At 38.8% G+C, this 19,168-nt stretch overlaps 1 protein-coding gene and 1 long non-coding RNA gene across 2 annotated transcripts; one reads left to right on the top strand and one right to left on the bottom strand.

Annotated features, from left to right (window-relative positions):
* The first annotated feature begins 3,938 nt into the window (after nucleotides 1–3,938).
* On the top strand, nucleotides 3,939–6,384 carry LOC132849876 (uncharacterized). The gene is made up of 2 exons (XR_009648936.1): nucleotides 3,939–4,000; nucleotides 4,726–6,384. It is a non-coding gene; the product is annotated as an uncharacterized LOC132849876 (long non-coding RNA).
* A 299-nt stretch (nucleotides 6,385–6,683) lies between these two features.
* LOC132850526 (uncharacterized) lies at nucleotides 6,684–10,926 on the bottom strand. The gene is made up of 3 exons (XM_060877168.1): nucleotides 10,796–10,926; nucleotides 9,530–9,645; nucleotides 6,684–8,621 (listed from the first exon to the last, which is right to left on the bottom strand). Exons 2-3 carry the CDS (start codon nucleotides 9,635–9,637, stop codon nucleotides 6,684–6,686), a joined length of 2,046 nt encoding a protein of 681 aa, XP_060733151.1. The 5' UTR covers nucleotides 9,638–9,645; nucleotides 10,796–10,926.
* Between the last annotated feature and the right edge of the window lie 8,242 nt (nucleotides 10,927–19,168).

Genomic DNA, 19,168 nt, shown 5'->3' with positions numbered 1-19,168 from the left:
AATGCAGATGAAGCTCAAGAGCTTAGACTAATGTTCAAATCAGCATCAGATGCCATGATTGGTTGTTGGTATGAATGCGCTGGTTTGAGTATTTAGGATCTCTTCTGATTTTCTGGAATTTTCACACACAACAGTTTACACAATGCCTAGAGTTTGCACAGAACGGTGTGATAAACAAAGCACACTGAGTGAGTGACAGTTCTGCAGGTGGAAACTGCTTGCTCATAAGAGAGATCAGAGGAAAATATCCCCATAGATTTCAGGTTTCAAGCTGCAGTGAAGTATATAATAGAAAAGAAATCACCTGGTCTTTTAAAGGTCAAACTATCCAGTGTGAGACTGTGCCTATGATCGACTCAGATTAATGTTTTTGGCTGACAGGAGCGGAAACTGATGTGGTCATCTGTGGCCAACCCACCTCACGGTTCAATGTGTTCTGAGATGCTTTTCTGCTACTACAATGCCACAAAGGAACAGCCTTTTAATTAATGTTTAATTTTAGTCAAACTCCATGAGATATAGCGTACAATCCCTCTCTAACAATTTGATTTAAAAACAAACAAACAAAAAAAAAAACATACAAGATAAATTGTCAGTAAAAATATTTATTAAATTATAAAAAAGAATCAGAAAATGAAGTTGGTTTATTTATTTATTTAGTGCATAATAATCTGTCTGCGTAGGCTCTCAATGAATTAGTTTCAATTACATTCAATATAATTTATTTATATAATGCTTTTTAACAATTCACATCATCTCAATGCAGCTTTACATATCTATATAAACAGAATAAAAAAATTTAAAGTTTAAAGTTTAAAATTAAGGTACTATATATATCGCTAACAATTTTCCCTATCAAGCTAGAGGTGACAGGAACTAGGAAATCCTCCCTGGGATGATATAAAAGTTTAGTCTTATATGATAGTTTAGCCTTACACAATACTTTACTGTATTTCCCAGTTCCTTTTGACACAAGCCAGAGGACATGGCAGATGTTCTATAAACAACCTGGCTAAGTACTTCCTGATCTTCTTTGAAACTAACTGATGATGGGGATAACCAACAAACCAACAATAATGGTTCGCCATTATTTGTGCCTCCTCAATTTTTTTTATAATGTGATAAATCTATGGATCCTCACATGATAGCAAGAGATAGTTCCTAGTAACATCTCTTATTGACTTTCCCAGCATTCATTTGTGTCCTGCAGTTATACCCATGTCTGTTTCTCATTCTTATACTGCATTAAATAAAATTAGAAAAGGGAACTGTATGTATTTACATAACTAACTGTATGGAATATCATAGTTAATTATTATGATTAGTTACTATTGATAGCTGGATACATTCTATGCAGTGTTACAATGTGCCCGCTGACAACAACTGAGACTCAAGTCGAGTCAAGAGGGTTTTATTGTCATTTCAACCATATCCAGCTGGTGCAGTGAAATGAAACAGCGTTCCTGCAGGACCCTGGTGCTGTATACTGTAAAACAACACAGAACTAAAGGTTTAAAAAAATTAAATTAACCTATTCACATTACGTGAATGTGTGCAACGTTGTGCAAACAGACAATACAATGCACTACAAGACAGATACATAAAATAATGCTGACCAGTATACAGTCTGTATGATTCTTCAGACCTGTATGTCTAGTATATAGTATATAAGATTTTCCTTTACAGTTTTTCTCGATTGCTAAAACACTAAACCCCATTCTCTGAATCAAATGTTCAGTGAACTAAACCAATTTGTCAAATCAGACACTCTTTTGGCAAAACTCTAAACACATTCTCATTCACTAAACACATTTTGCACTGTGATGCACTTGTGCTGCAAATTGGTAAACACACGCGGCAAACAGTAAACACAACTACAACACAGTTGTCATCTGTAAAACACAATGACTCAAAATTGAACACACTTGTTTCTAATAATGTGATTAAACCAATTGCCCAGAATATAAGCCAGTTCAGAGGGCACAGGTGTGTTGGGTGGATGTAAGAATGGTGGGAAACAATCTGAGAGGCAGAGGAAGAGTAAGAGTAAGAGGAGGAGGAGGAAGAAGAGGAGGAAGAGGAGGAGGAAGACCAAGAGCAGTCATTTCAGATGATATTCGAGCAACAGTCATAGACCATGTTCTTGTTCATGGTATGACAATGAGGGAAGCAGGCCTACGAGTTCAACCCAATTTGAGCAGATTCTCTGTGGCCACCATTGTCAGGACATTCAGAGAAGAAAACAGGTAAATGTTTCTTTTTATTTCGGTAATTGAAAGTTTACTGTATTCATTTGAGCCAGTACATATCTTTGTTATCAGAATGACTGGGGGGAAATAAGCATTTTCCCTTCTTGTAGAATTGCAAGACTACAACATGCGGGTGGAAGGACTGTTATGTTCTCCCAACAGCAAGAGGATCTCATTGTTGATATGGTCCTTCAAAACAATAAAATCCGCCTGCATGAAATACAGGAAAGAGCTGTTGAAGACAATGCAAACTTTGAAGGAATGAACAGTGTCAGCCTTTCGACCATTGATCGTGTCCTCAAACGCAAAAGGCTACACATGAAGCAAGTGTACAGAGTACCTTTGAGCACAACTCAGAACGGGTCAAAGAACTACGATGTCAATATGTACAAGTAAGTGTACACTCAGACACTTTCAGCTCTGATGCTTACAGTACAATTCTATGCTACTAGCCAACCGTTACTGTAAACTGCCCTTTATACTAGTGTAGGGTATGTAAATACTGTAAGGTGTGTATACAAATACACTTGCAGAAGTTTGTCTTTCTGTATCACTTACTACTGTAAACTAATTACTGTACTGTATGTATCCTTTTTTACATGTGTAGACAGTGTTTGAACTGGATTCCATGGAAAGGTACGTATTGCATTCACTTGAGTAAAAAAAAATCTACTCTGTTTTTCTGAATTAACGACTTAATATTTCAGGAAAAAAAAATTTTTGCTCTGTTTTTCTGAATTAACGACTTACTTATCTCAAAATTATGAGATAATTTTTCAGGAAAAAAATTTTTTTTGCTCTGTTTTTCTGAATTAACGACTTACTTATCTCAAAATTATGAGATAATTTTTCAGGAAAAAAATTTTTTTTGCTCTGTTTTTATGAATTAACGACTTAATGTGGATTGCATGGAAGTAAACATGTCCCGCCTTTCAACTTTAATCCGGTTTTATTTTACTTTGGGTTTGAGACATTGGGAGATTCTGCTGTCTTTAAGTAATATAAATGGTATTGTTATTAGTGCGTCAACTTTGCGCAGACACCTCAAGACTTTGCGCCTGTTCAGACGAAAAGAACATTCTGATCTGCTTGACGTTGCTGTGTTTCTCCAGGATCAGTTGAACCGATATGGTATGCTTCACGGATATAAGATGATGCATCTAAAATGCATTCAGGCTGGCTATGTGGTGACACAAGAGACAATCAGGCAATTGTTGAAAATACTGGATCCCCATGGAGTGCAACTGAGGCGCCGGAATCGTCTTCGGCGACGTTTGTATCATAATCCAGGTCCGAACTTTTTATGGCATGTTGATTCATATGACAAACTCAAACCATATGGGATCTGCATCAATGGTGCAATCGACGGGTTTTCACGAATGCTGATATGGCTACATGCATACTCTACAAGTAGTGATCCCAAGGTCATCGCTGGATACTTTATTGATGCGGTGTTAACAAGGAATGGGACAGCCACCCGAATTCGCTCAGACTTAGGGACAGAGAACTGTTACATGGAACAGATGCAGATGTTCATGAGACATGATCATACGGACGACTTTTCGAGAAATTGCTATTTGTATGGCTCAAGCAATCATAACCAACGGATAGAGCATTGGTGGGGATTTTTGAGGAAACAGCATGCACAGTTCTGGATCAACCTATTTCAAGATCTAAAAGATTCTGCCGATTTCTCCGGTGACTTCCTAGACAAAAGTCTAATACAGTTCACATGTCTTGAAATAATAGAGGTAAGAAATGTGCTTTAGACATGTAAATTGTGATATGTTATTCAGCTATAGATTTTGTCAATATGCCAAAATGTTGTGACATGCAGCATAATTATGTCATTTCATAGGTCTAACAACTGTTCCATAACAGAAGCAAATGGACAATAACCATTAGTTATTTAATTAGATTATGAAATTAATTTGTAGATCACAATTTTTCCCTTCTTCCCATATAGTTGACTTTTTAAGAGATGGATCTCAGTATAAGTAGTTAGAATTAGCAGCAGCCTACGTCTACAACAATAAAATGCAACACAAACATTAATGCAGCTGTAATATTAATCCTGTTATATGTATGTTGCACAAACTGCTATCTAATATTAACCCAAAAACATCATAATATAAAACACTGACAAGGAAAATTTACCGCACTATGAGTAGCCTACTTTTATTAATTTTATTCTGGTTTTTTTATGTACATTTTGGTGAAAGAAAATTGTTTCTCTGCATTAGTGGGACACAGTATGTGAGAGAGGGATGACTTATCTGACCCTGATCATATAACACAAATCTTAACATACAGAGATTTATTGTTTTCAAATATAGAATTTAACATGCATGAAACTGTTTGAGAGAACGGCTCTACTGTATCATACTGGACCATAAGCATTTATTTTGCCTGCAGGTGCTATTGCAAAGGTGTGGACTAACTTTCTTACTTTCCCACTCTTTTTCTTTATATTTAGAGAGAGCTGCAGGATGTTGTTCACCTCTGGAACACACACAGAATTCGCCCATCCAGAAATGCTGTGTCCCCATGTGGACGTCCAGTGATGATGTACACCCTACCCCAACTTTTTGGTGCTAGGGAGTACCTTAAAGAGGCATCCCAACAGAAGATACAGGCTTGTAGGGAGGAATGTCGTGAGAGAGGACCATATCCTTGTGATAATACAGTGTTTGACATTTGTTGCCTTGCCATGGCAGAAAACAGTCTTCATCCACCAACCTCTCCAGAGGAAGCCATTGATCTTTACATGTTCTTACGTGCTTACATACGTACCCAAATTTAATAATCACAAGTTGTTCTACTGGATCAAATGACTGAATGTGAGCACCCACTCATAGCCAAAAAAACAACAGAATTGCCGTTTGGACGGAAAAGGATATATACCATGACATTCACTGTAAATGTTTGACAGAAGTACTGTGTTTAAGCAATCGATAATAGACAACTCTTTCATAATGGACATCTCCCAACTGAGCTCCATATCATCTCTTTTTATTCATCATTATGTAAAAAGTACATCTCATCAACAGAACTGGGAAAAATCCTGTACCTGCAAATGAAAGGTATCACATGTTGCCATTGTCAAAAATGGCACATTTGTCCTTATGGTGGAACTATTTCGCATCACCAGATGTGGTCTGACACACTTTGGGCTCATTGTAAACAGGGCAACCTACATGATGTTTGGATGGCTTTTAAATCAAACATATTATTGTATCTTGTTATCATGTGTCTCTGGGCTGCACATAAAGCACTTTTTTACACAATTATTTGGCATCATATAAATACATGCTAAACCAGTAAAACATTTTTTCTCCCCAGTGTGATTTACTGTGTATGTAGGAAATAGACCTATTTGTTAATGTAGAGATGACTGTTTAAATATGTTGTCTAAAGAGTACTGGTGAATGCAGGAACTGCAGTGCAGTTGTCAAAACTCAGTAATTCTATTGTGTGAGACAAAATTTGTGTGTTATCTGCAGTAAAGACCCGATTTGTTTGAAAACATCTGTACAAAACGAGAGAAACCTGTGCTTTTTATTTGTAAAAAGCAGAACACCTTCTAATGTACAGTGCTGTATGTTAGAACAGATTTCCAAACACTGGCAAAATTTAGATTTAACATGAGCTGACATTACCCCAGGGTCCAAGTTAAAATGCAACTTTACAAGAACATTTCTTTTAAATTGTCCCAAAAAGTATGCTCCTAAACTGCTAACAGAAATGATGGCTTACATAAAAGTACATAAAAATACTGGTACATGTATCTAAATCACTTAAAAATGAAAACCACATGCATTTATAACATACATTGTGTAAAAGGCTTATAATTGTTTTTTGGTTAAATGGACCTTAAAGTATACTAACAAAATGTTCAGCCACTCAATATGTTTCTACAGACAGTTTAAGTCTGGTAATAACAGCAACTGCATATGAAACGTTGCAAAACATGTTGCCATTGTCAAAATGGCAAAATTGGTCCTCATGGTGGAACTATTCAGCATGACCAAATGTGATTTGACACACTTTGGGCCCACTGCAAACAGGGCAACCTAAATGGCATTTAAATGGTCCAGTATCATTATCAATAAATCAAACTGATTATTGAATCTTATCATGTGTAAATGTTTCTATGGGCTGGATATATTCGGAGTCCATCAACAAAATGCTCATCAGCCAGTAAACATGTTTCCACAGTAAGTTTGGTAATGACATTTTGGATAAAACTTAAACTGAAAAACAAAATAAATAAATTACTCTGCGCTCATTATGCACCACCCGAGTTAATTACTTCCCCTATGTGCTCTGTCTTACATTCACACACTATCTAAAGGTACTGTAAACAGATGGCACTGATAAGGCTATAACTGGGCAAGAGGGAAGAGTGTGTACATGTGAGTGAGAGAGACACTTCTATGCAATGTCCATTGCATAGAAGTTGCTGGACAGTATAGCCTCCATTTCAGCTCGGAGGTCAGGATAGCTGTTGTAAGTTGATGGCAGCTCTAATGTTGGGCCACAAGTATGTGCAATAGGCCGCCTAGATAACCCTTCCAAAGGGGTGAATATGACTTGAATGTCTTTAACGTAGATGACATCAGACCCTGTCATGAATCTCAACATCTTCCGGAGGCCTATCTCATCCAATCCCCTGATGTACTGATGTAAAAATTGCAAACTTTGGTTCTCTGCTGGAGTAGCTGGAGAGGCCGTGATCAACTTTAAAACCTTCCGGGTTGATGGTTTAAGATTCTCATACATCTTCTGCATATCCAGCACACTGGGGAAGAACTCCCTGAGAGTTGGTCCTGCGACTGCTGCAATGTTATCCAGTGCATATTTTGGTTGCTGGATTATTTGCTTGTGGGCCACTTGGAGAAGCACAGCTTTCAAGTTCTCTTGTGTTGGTACTGTTCTTACTCCCATGCGATCCATAAGATCAAGAAGCTCATCTTTATCATCACCATCAAGGGCGTCTTGCAAAGCAGTGGACAAGAGATCACGCTCAGACTGACTAAGATACAACATTAGTGAGTCAAACAATAAATCAGGTGAGACAGTGTGTTCACCAAATATGATTGCTGCTGTAAAGGCTTGAGCCAGCCGAGAAGGAAAATATCCATGTTCCTTTAATCCCTTGACCATTATCCTACCAACGGATTTCCATTCTTCCTCTTGCCATTTTGGGGATAGTGATGGCACTCTCACATCTGCACCCTCTGCTGCACAGTCTAAAAACTCTGTCCAGAAGGCAGCATATACATCCCTGGACACGCCATCAGCATCTGCCCCCATTTCATGAATGAAGCTGTATTTCACAGAGTAGGACATAATCACTTCATCCTTGAATTGGGTAATCAGTTCCTCCAAGAGATTGACTCTGTGGAGTTTCACTGTCACATGCAAAGGTTCATAAGTAGGACTTAATGGGCCAGCAGGCACTGTGTCAGAATGGACAGGAGTTGAGCTGTAGGCGTTGATGTTTATCTGTGCCTCTTCTATAGGCTCATGTAAGATTGTGTCATCAAGATCTTCTAAAAATGGTCCACCTTGCAAAGGGCCAAAAATGACCTCCGATGTATCACACAAAGATGTAAGATCAACAATCTCTACAGCAGTAGAGACAACATCTTCTACAGTATGTGTCTGCTGTTCACTGTCATGTGTTTTTTGTGTCAGCTGCTCATTATCTTCTGTTGTGTTTTTCTGTTGCTCATTTAGCCTCGCTGCATCTGTCTGTTCATCAGTTCCTTCTGTCATCTCTGTGAACACTTCATCTTCATTTGTCAGGTGCTCTGTGAACAAGTAAAATCTTAAAATCCCCAATTTATGTGTCTCATAGAGCTCTCCCACACTAACACCCTCATCAAGGTATGCTTCCTGAAAGTCAACAATGTTGTGACTGAACTCTTCCCACTTTCCCTTTCTCGATTTCTCATTGGGGAAAAATAGCTTTTTAGCTTGTGATAGAATCTCTGTTTTTGTGGCTTTCTTGGAAATATCAAGAACTCTGGTTCCTCCACCATTGCGTTTTCTCACTTGTTTCTTGTCGTGTATCCATCCTAGTTCTATTTTCCTTGTCATCTTCACGGCCCTTTTGTTATTTCTCAGATGTATCTTTGTTGGCTGCATAGAATGCTCCTCCTCAAAATCTTGATCTGTGTCTTTATTGCTTGTCAATGTGCCCAACTTTCTTCTAAGTTTTTCAAATAAGGACTGTCTTTTTAGATCATCACCACCTTTTCTCTGTTTTTCCATACAGAAACGCCTTGTAGCAATCCTATCACCATATGCTGGAATGTAAGCAGTCATAGTGGCATCATCTATTTCTCCAACTACCGAGCTGTCAATCTGTAATAAAAACAAAATAATACAGTAAGATATATTGGTTATCTTAAATCTAAGAGATGGCTATATTTCCATATGAGTGAAAATTAATTTCTTAGCAGTAGCTACAAATCAGCAATTTATTTCTATTTTTCTTCACTTGCTTGTTTCTCTTTTCACATGGGAATAAAAAGGAGCTAAGATATTAAGTAATTTAACACAAAAACTGCTGTCTAAAAAATGGTTGTAACCATAACAATGAAGTTTGAGTGACATAATGATGCTGAAAATAAAGTGTATTAACAGTGAAAATCCTTGACATCAAAGTTAGTCAGGGGACTGATTACTTTCATGTATTCCTCTTTAATTACATAACTATTTACCTCAATTACAAGAAAAGCACTTCTCCCTTATATTACTGCTATTATGTACTCCATAATATTGCTATTCCATATTGATTCCATACTTCAGCTCCCAACCAAGGCCTGTGCTGGCATCTAAACATTACTCCATCCTTTTAAAACAATATCAAATCACAACAAAATGGAAAGCAGTTATTGTAAGGGCACAATATTTATTTTGTGTATTTATTTATAATTTCAAACATATAAGTCAGCACTTTGCCTGAATGTATAATGGTGATGCTACTGCACAACTACTGTTACTTGTTTATGTAGGGTAGAGACCAAAATATAGTGTGAATTGACTCCTAAATATACCTATAAACCTTATTTTACAGGGCTAGAATAGGGAAGACATGAATGCATTGTTGGGAGAGACAGGTGTGCTTGGCTTAAAAAAGAAATCGGAAGCACTGGCACTAAATGTGATAGGGTTACAATTTATGATTACTTGTATAATCTGCAGAGATTCAGTAAAATGTAAAACAATTAAAATTAATATATTGCAGGAATGAATGTGCTGTCACCTACATGATCTTGCTGCATTTTCTGAATATTTTTCTCAGGAATCCCTCGGCTCTGAAGAAACATCCACAGTCCATCATCTTGTGGGAGGGGGGTATTTGAAGACGTAGCCATAGCTGGCCCTGAACAAATGTCGGAAAAAGGCAGCATTTATGTAAATATGCGTTGCACCACAAATATAAACAGATTTAGGACTGTACCCTCAAAAGTGTAATTGCTTTAAATATCTCAAATATGTATTTCGGCCAAGAGTGTGATAACGTTGCTAAAAATGGATGTTTCATGTATCAACTGTATAGGCCAACTATAGGCCTTTCTTATCACTTGGAAGTCAAACTGTCTTAAGCATTTGAATGTGCTCACCTTTAACAGTAACATTACTCAAATCATAGAGATGGCTAGACTCAAGAAGGTCAATAGTGTATAGACACAGGCTATACAGTATGTACTCATTTATCTGTGATTCACTGCACAACTGGAATCTAGTTTCTGAAAAATATATAACTTGCTTTGGAAAGCTTCAAAAAGCTAGCTTTGTTTCTAAATTATTAAATGCATCAAGTACACAGTTTAGAAAAATATCAACAAATAAAACAATTACAGGACACATATGCATAGTGACAAACCAAAAGAGAGGGCACAACTAAAGAAACCGAAGCAATGTCAGAATATATTCAACATTATTATTGGTGTAGCACGCTGAACACTATACTAAACGTCCGTGCAAAACTTAATCGAAATAGTATCCCTGCTGGCTTTGAAACTGGCAAAGTTCTGAATGTTTGTTTACTGTTATATAATGTCGCGATGTCCAACATGCAGCATGCACTGTGGATTTCTGACGTGACTTTTTCACTCCCCCTGACAGCAGCCTCGCTGTGTTCGAGGACCTCTTGATTTACAAATTAAGCACTAAAGTTACAGCAAATAGCGTGGTTTACTTATCTTAGCCAACAAACTGAAAGAAAGGTGGTTAACGTTATATTCCTCCTAAAAATAACACGTTATTATCCCCTCGACCTTAAAAGTTAAGGTTCCTTTTGCTGACTAATGATAAATATTAGCTTAACGTTACATAAGTTAGCCTATCAACTGCAGTTGATGGTGTAACTTAAGTTAACGTAGTTAGTAAAAATATGCCCGTAACATTATAGTTAACATACGTTTATAAACAGCTATTCTAACCTCGTTTTACATGTCGTGACGCGAACAGTTAGCAGACATCATTTGGCATTAACATGTAGCCCAACTATAATAACTTCGCTATCTTACCTGCACTGAACCCATGTAGGCCTGGCACTGTTGTTGTTGTTGTTGGAGGGTCAGGCTGATTAGCATCAGCAACTGTGGCCTGACGTTACTTCGTGCAGGTGAGAGCTTCTCGTAGGATTTTGAGGGATCTCGTTAATTCAGAAAAACAGAGCAAAAAAAATTTTTTTTTCCTGAAAAATTAAGTCGTTAATTCAGAAAAACAGAGCAAAAAAATTTTTTTCCTGAAAAATTAAGTCGTTAATTCAGAAAAACAGAGCAAAAAAATTTTTTTCCTGAAAAATTATCTCATAATTTTGAGATAAGTAAGTCGTTAATTCAGAAAAACAGAGTAGATTTTTTTTTACTCAAGAGAATGCAATACGCTTCCGTAGAAAGGCCCCATGAATGCATTTTCGTTGATGAAGCAGGGTTCAATCTGGCAAAGAGGAGAGGGAGAGGCAGGAACATAATTGGCCAATGTGCCATCGTGGGTGTCCCTGGCCAGCGTGGTGGCAATGTCACCCTTTGTGCAGCCATAAGTAACCGTGGGATTCTCCACCATCATGCAACCCTGGGGCCATACAACACTGAACATCTTTTAACCTTTCTGGGTGGTCTTCGGGATGTTCTGCTTGAGCGTGAGCACCAGGATTATCAGCAGGCAGTGCATGCTGTGTATCTGGTGGTTTGGGATAATGTCAGCTTTCACCGGAGTGTCCGTGTACGTGAATGGTTCAATATCAACCAACAATTCTTAAATGTTTTCCTTTCACCATACAGCCCTTTTCTAAACCCAATCGAGGAATTTTTCTCTGCGTGGCAGTGGAAGGTCTATGACCAAAACCCATATAATGGGGTAAGTCTTCTATGAGGCTATGGAATTGGCCTGTGGTGACATAGGTGTGGAATGTTGTGAAGGCTGGATCCGACACACCAGAGGGTTTTTCCCCCGTTGCCTGGCAAGGGACAACATTGCCTGTGAGGTGGATGAAGTCCTCTGGCCAGACCCAGCACGAAGATGCGACGCTGAGGCAGACTGAATTGTGTAAAACAGACTTTTCAGTTGCACAACATTTGAGTTTATTATGCTTTTCATTTATAATTTTCTTTGACAGTACTAAGTGATGGTTACTGTAATATTTTCTTTATTGCAAATGGAATTTACGTACTGTGTATACAGTAACAAACAACATTTTCTTTAACAACATGCCCTGGATGCTGTGTTCTCCATTTTTTTGTGTTGTGTCTAATGATTGCTCCATAGTGTTTATATATTGATGGGTTGTGTTTATGATCTGAAAGCATAGTTTGATTTTGAGGACAGGTTAAATAGTTTAGGGGCGAGTGTTTGATTTTGCCAGAAGAGTCAAAGGTTTTGGAAATTTAGTTTGAATATTTGGTTTTGTGTTTACAGTTCTGAGAAAATGGTTGACTGTTTCAAGAAATGTGTTTTAGCAATCGAGAAAAACTGTAATGACTTCCAAAGCTGTTTGAATTTTGGTGTGATTTTTATACATTGTTGGTATGGAACCAATAAATACAGGAGGTTTGTCATACCAGTGCACATGAACAATTACATTAAGATAGACTCACTAGGAAAGGAATAAAAAACATCAAACAGAAGATGTGCTTTTAAATCCACTTTTGAATGAAATTCAGTAGAATTAAACTACAGATATTACAATTCCCATGCCAACATCGCCTTAAGTAGATTCAACACACAAAAGTCCATTGTTGCATTTTATGCTGTGTTTTAGATAAAAGTATATGATATAAACAGATATAACAGAATCTCATTGAAATGCTTGATGAAAGCTTTTGTTTAAAACTCAGCTTGTACTTACTGTCCCTTTTATTTGTGTGTGATACAATGAGTCATCACATCAATATTCATTATCAACCTTACAGATTTAGAAGAAATGCCAAGGAGCTGCTGTGATCTTGACACATGCAATTAAGTCTCAGTGAGAGCTATTTTTCAGATGCTCTCCTAAGGTCTCTCTTACATGCTCACTGATCTCAGGCAACAGCTTTTGGTGCAATTATTTGAACAGAAGTTTCCATTAGGCCTCAGACAATAGATACAGATGTCATATAAAGAGCCACAAATTTACCTTTCAATGCCACCAAAAAAACAAAAAAATAAACAGAAATATATTGCACCTCCAAAGAATCAGAAATTCCCGATAATAACACAAAGAAGTATTAGAAAATAGAGCTAACATGGTTTTCCTTAGTTACAGGATGATCACATGTTTTTTATTCGTTATCAGATGAGCACGAGTTTCATTATATCATTACAGTTTTTCTCAATTGCTAAAACACTAATCCCTATTGTCTGAACCAAATGCTCAGTTGCCTGAACCCTCTGATTGAATCAATCACTCTTTTGGCAAAACCATAAGCACTTTTCACCTGTTTAGACACAACTTACCAACACATTTTCATTGCAATGCACCCGTGCTGCATAATGGTGAGCACAGGTGACAAAAGTCAAACACAATTAAAGCACAGGTGTCACCACTTGAACACAACAACTCAAAATTGATCACACCTGTGGCTAATAATGTGAGGGAACATATACAGCAAGCCAGTTCAGAGAGCACTGGTTTGCGAGACCCTACAATGGATAGAAGTCTGAGAGGAAGAGTTCGTGTGAGAGGAGGTCGAGGTGGTCAGCAAAGACAAAGAACAGTAATATCTGATGAAATCAGAGCTACTGTGATTGACCATGTTCTTGTCCATGGTATGAGCATGAGGGAGGCTGGACAAAGGGTACAACCAAACATCAGTAGATTCACCGTGTCCACCATAATCCGAAGATTTAGAGAAGAGAACAGGTAATTACCTTTTTTTGACATTATAGTACAGTATGTAAATGTTGACAGCAATTACTGTATGACGTACTATATACTGTACCACAGTATACTGTAAGTAAATATGTTTCAGTACATCACTGTACCAATGTACTGTAGTATTGTAATGGAGGGTTGGTCTAACTATTTGTAGGCCTAGTATTCCATGTATATTTTTTGTAACTCCATGTTCTATTTTTGTAGGATTGAAAGACTGCCACATGGGGGTGGGAGGACGGGTATGTTCTCCCCACACCAAGAGACCCTAATTGTTGATATGGTCTGTGAGAACAAGGCCATTAAACTGAGTGAAATTCAGCAGAAGATCATTGAGGTCCATGTAAATTTTGAGGGTATCAACAGTGTCAGCCTCTCTACTGTTGATCGTGTCCTTAAGCGCAACAGACTGCGCATGAAACAGCTATACAGAGTGCCCTTTGATCACAACTCAGACAGAGTCAAAGAGCAAAGATTCCAGTATGTACAGGTTTGCATATATCCAGACACATTCAATGTTGATTACTCTAAGTAGTGATTTACTGTAGTGGCCTAAATCACTTTTTCCTTATCACTCACAAAACTATATCTATTTCTACAGAGGGTTCTTCAACTGGAGGTAATGGAAAGACCCCATGAATACGTGTACATGAAGGAAGCTGGGTTTAATCTCACCTAAAGTAGAAGGAGAGGCCGTAATGTGATTGGCCATCGGGCCATTGTTGGTGTTCCTGGGCAGCGTGGTGGCAATGTCACATTATGTGCTGCAATCATGGGGTTGTCTACCATCATGCCAACCTGGGGCCCTACAACACTCACCAGCTCCTCATTTTCCTCAATCGCATGCGAGATGCTCTGTTAGGGCAGCAGGATGAGCATCCCATCTATGTTGTTGTTTGGGACAATGTGAGTTTTCACAGAGCCCTCCAGGTTAGAGAGTGGTTCAATATGAACCAAGGTTTTATCAATCTTTGCCTTCCACCGTACTCCCCTTTCCTAAACCCCAAAATTCTTCTCCTCATGGCGGTGGAAGGTATATGAACGCCAACCTTACCAGGGTACATCTCCTGCAAGCCATGGGACTTGCCTGTGGTGACATAGGTGTGGAGGCATGCCAAGCCTGGATACGGCATGCCAGGGGTTTTTTCCCCCCGTTGCCTGGCCAGACAAAATGTGGCCTGTGATGTGGATGAAGTCCTGTGGCCTGACCCAGTACGGAGACATGATGCTGTGGCTGAGTAATGCACTTATTTGTGTATTTTTGTACTTTATTTTTACATGGGTTTACTGTACACAAGTGGCAAACGCATAAGATTTCTGTTTGTTTTTACAAATGCTACGTGTAAATGCACAAGATTTGTGTTGTCTTTTTGTACAAGTGCTAAATGCACAGGTTTTTTTTGTTTTGCAACATGCATTTAGCCTACAGTGAACAATAAACGTTTATTTCTCCAGCTTCATGTCCTGAGCATTGTGTTTTCTATTTTTCTACGTAGTGTTTAGTGACTGTTCCGTAGTGATTTTAATTTTGATTGACTCGGGGCACAATTTGACAACATAGTTCAGTTTTGAGCACAGATTGAACTGTTTTGAGGTGAAAGTTTGGTTTTGCAAGGAGAGTCTGAGGTTTTGTGAATGTAGCTTGAGAATTTTGTTTTGTGTTCACAGTTTAGAGAAAAGGAGAGCAGCTTTCAAGAAATGTCTTAGCAATCAAGAAAAACTGTAATGTAAAACATAGATTGTTGAATTTAATATTGAATATTTAATTAATTAAATTAATATTTAATTATATTAAAATATTTTGTATTGGTGATTTCTGCTACAGTGGACATACTAGAGGGGGGGGTGAAAGAGAGAGAGAGCGCGAGAGAGAGAGAGAGAGAGAGAGTAGGAGAGAATGTGTGAGAGAGAGAGAGGATGCTGGAAACAGAGCGCGTGAGAACTGATCCATGTGCAGGGTCACGTGTGTGAAGTGGTATTCGCATCACAGTGGCTCTGATTTAACGAGCTCTGGGACACCCTAAAGCACATCTAGAACAGGAGGTTAGTCTGTGTGTGTTTTACTCCACTGTACAGCTCTATGAAGATATTCTTCCACTACATGGAAAGAACAGCTGGAGCGTCGCGCGCCCGGTGAGATCCAGCTGTTTTGAACGGGAATATTAAACAGATGTGTATGTGCTACGTGTAGTACGAGACACGTTGAATGAAAAACGTCCTGTAGACTACTGAGACTTGGGTATCTTCTGTGTTTATATCAAAAAGGAAAAAGTATTATCGTGATGCAGAAAAGCCTTCGGACGTTTCGTGACGTTTAAAGCACTGGATCGCGTTTCATTTGGATTACATTGACTTTTCCCTTCTGTTTCTCCCGAGCAGAAGGTTTGTTTAGCAACAATGTCCAAGGTCCGAGTTCTTTTTCTCCTACAGCACTTCGTTTTTTCGCTTCTATCTGCGAGAATCACTAAAGGTAAAGCTGTTCGTCTCACAATGTGTCCTGTTCATAGAGCAGACATAAGATGGGGTTTATGTAGGGCGTATACAGTATACTGGGTACAGTATACAAAGAATATATATATATATAGGATTGAATCAGATTGACTCTACAGGACTCGTCCATGATACGTTTACACCCAGTAGTGATGTGTCTTTGGGGATATTTATTATAGAAATTATTAAAAGACTGAGTTTAAGTCTGTATGCAATTAAGAAGCAACTATTCACTGGCATTGCACTGTTTATTAGTTCCAACTTACTATGGTATTACCACCCATCCCTTATAATACTTTATAATACTGTGGCACTGCACATCAATATCATCATTGCCCACACAGCTTTGCATATTGTTATTAGTAGTGGTGATATTTTACACTCAGTGTCTACAGTACAACAGCTCCCAAAGATCTAACCTTTTAAAGCGTCTTCTAGCAAGTTTAAACTGCAGGTTTGATATGCGTACAGAAGTGCAAAGGTTAGGAAATAGGACACAAAATTTTAAGGACATATCACTGTCTCAATATATAGATGAACAAAGCTGCTGAAAATGGGAGAGATGCACAAATTGGAATGCACAAAATGTGTCATAACACTAGAATACACTGGGAGCCTTTCTCTCTGCTTGTGTATGACAGCCTAGATAAAAGTGGTTTGAAAAAGGTTATAAAAAATTCTGGAAATATCAAATAAGTAATTAAAACTTATTTTCTTCATCCATTCATTGTTCTTTAGTATCCACTTTATCCTGGTCAGGATCCTGAGTCTACTGCATCAACACTGTGTGTGAGGTTGGAATACATCCTAGATGGGAGTATGCCAGTTGTCTTGTAATTACAAGACACAACAAATATTCAACCATCCCTAGAGGCAATTTCCTGTAAAATTCACCAGGAGCTAATGGATGACAGTGAAAAGATACAGCTTCATATAACACAGAGAAAGCACATATTAGTCTTTACCTTATGCATTGATAAGTGCATTGTCTTGCACTGTTTGCACCAGGTTGCACAGTTGCATTTTATGTGGCTAGGACTACTTACTAAAAGTCCTTAGCCCTGTCTTTGTTTTATGTAGCCCCACAATCCTGGAGAAATGTTGTCTCATTTCACTGTGTACTGCAACAGCTATATATGGTTGAAATGACAATAAAAGCTTCTTGACTTGACTTGACTTGACTTGAAGGGATGAGGATTGGAAAGCTGGCTAGTAGGTCTGAATTTGGCAATGGTGAATGAGGTCATATAATAATCTTTTAAAGGATTAATACCTTCCATGAAATTCTATGGAATTTCTATGTCTAAAACTATGTTGCATAAAACTATGTTGCAGAACAAAAGTTGATAAACTGAATTAAAGAAGCAATTAAAGCAAAAATTGCTCTTTAAATGTTTAAGCTGCAAGAGTGTGCTGTTATTCGGCAAGTGCACTGATGACGTAACCGTCTCCAAGACCATAACCACACCAATTAGAATTTGTGGATGTCTGCTAAGGTGTGTGTGCTGCTGATGTCTAGAGACAGCCTTCAGAGCAGGGGACAGGACAGCCCTAAGAACAGCAAGGCCCAAACTGTCCCAAGCCATCAGAAAAGCAATCCGCGCAGATGCCCAGACATTCCACAGCCACTTTTAGGACAGCGGAGACACCTGGCACATGTGGCAGGGCATACAGGCAATCATGAACTACAAGACAGCTTCATCTGCCTGTGACAGTGACGCCTCCCTCCCAGATGCGCTGAATGAATTATTTGCTCGGTTTGAGGTGCAGAACCAGGTAGTGGCAAGGAAGAACATCCCTCCCCCAATGACCAGGTACTCTGTCTTTAATACGGCTGAGGTGATGAGAACTCTATGCAGAGTTAAACCAAGGAAGGCTGCTGGACCAGACAACATTCATGACAGGGTGCTCATGGAATGTGCAGAACAGCTAGCGGATATCTTCAAATACCATCTTTAATGGACTCACATTGTAATGAATGCATCGAGAGTAATGAAAGGCTCATCATTAGGCACAGCAAGACCCAGTTGCCACCCTCTCTGGAGCCCCTGCAGTTTGTGTATCATCCGAACCGCTCCATGACCAATGCAATTGCCACGGCTCTTCATAACAACGAGTCAGCATACAGAGAGAAGGTGCAACAGCTAACTGCCTGGTGTAAAACCAACAACTTGTCTCTGAATGTTGATAAAACCAAATAGATGGTTCTTGACTTCAGGAGAGCACAGAGCGACCACTCTCCACTAAACATCGATGGATCATCTGTAGATGATCTGTGATCATCCTCGAGAGCACCATATTCGTTGGTGTTCATCTGGTGGAGAACTTCATCTGGTCACTCAACACCAGCTCCATCACCAAGAAAGCCCATCTGCAACTTCTTCTTCTGAAGGCTGAGAAAAGCACATCTCCCTCCCCCATCCTGACTATGTTCTACAGAGGGTCCAATAGAGCCTCCTGAGCAGCTGCATCACTGTCTGGTTTGGATTGCAAGACCCTGCAGTAGATAGTGAGGACAGCTGAGAAGATCATTGGAGTCTCTCTTCCCCCTATCACAGATATTTACACCACATGCTGCATCCGCAAAGAAAACAGCATTGTGGATGATCCCACACACCCCTCAAACACTCATCACCCTCCTGCCATCTGGAAAAAGGTACCGAAGCATTCACAATCAGTGTGTGCAACAGTTTCTTTCCACAAGCCATCAGACTCCTCAACAACTAAACTTTACCGAGCACAACACACACACAAACACACACACACACACATACACGCACACACAAACACACACACAACTGTGTGGACTGCACTGACCTACACCAAATACACACTCTTCCAATATGCAGTACATCCATGTCTGCAGCACCACCATATCAAACTGTTTACATGCTGTTTTTGCTCACTTGCACATGCTGTCTTGCACTTTCAGTCAATTGCTCATTACAATACCTCATATAACTGCTGCTATTATAGTTTTTGCACATGTACTGTAGAATATACAGTATGTACACTGGTTGGCGCTGCTTTTTTGTATTGTCTTGTAGTGTTT

This window comes from Tachysurus vachellii, chromosome 8 (genome assembly GCF_030014155.1).
Source record: "Tachysurus vachellii isolate PV-2020 chromosome 8, HZAU_Pvac_v1, whole genome shotgun sequence".
Lineage (NCBI taxonomy): Eukaryota > Metazoa > Chordata > Actinopteri > Siluriformes > Bagridae > Tachysurus > Tachysurus vachellii.
The sequence above is the reverse complement of the archived record's forward strand: the minus strand, read 5'-3'. Positions and strand labels throughout refer to the sequence as shown.

Coding starts and splice junctions, on each gene's coding strand:
- LOC132850526 (XM_060877168.1), bottom strand. CDS start 9,637: ATGGCTACGTCTTCAAATACCCCCCTCCCACAAGATGATGGACTGTGG. Junction 8,622..9,529: donor AGAAAATGCAGCAAGATCAT/GTAGGTGACAGC, acceptor TTTTTATTACAG/ATTGACAGCTCGGTAGTTGG.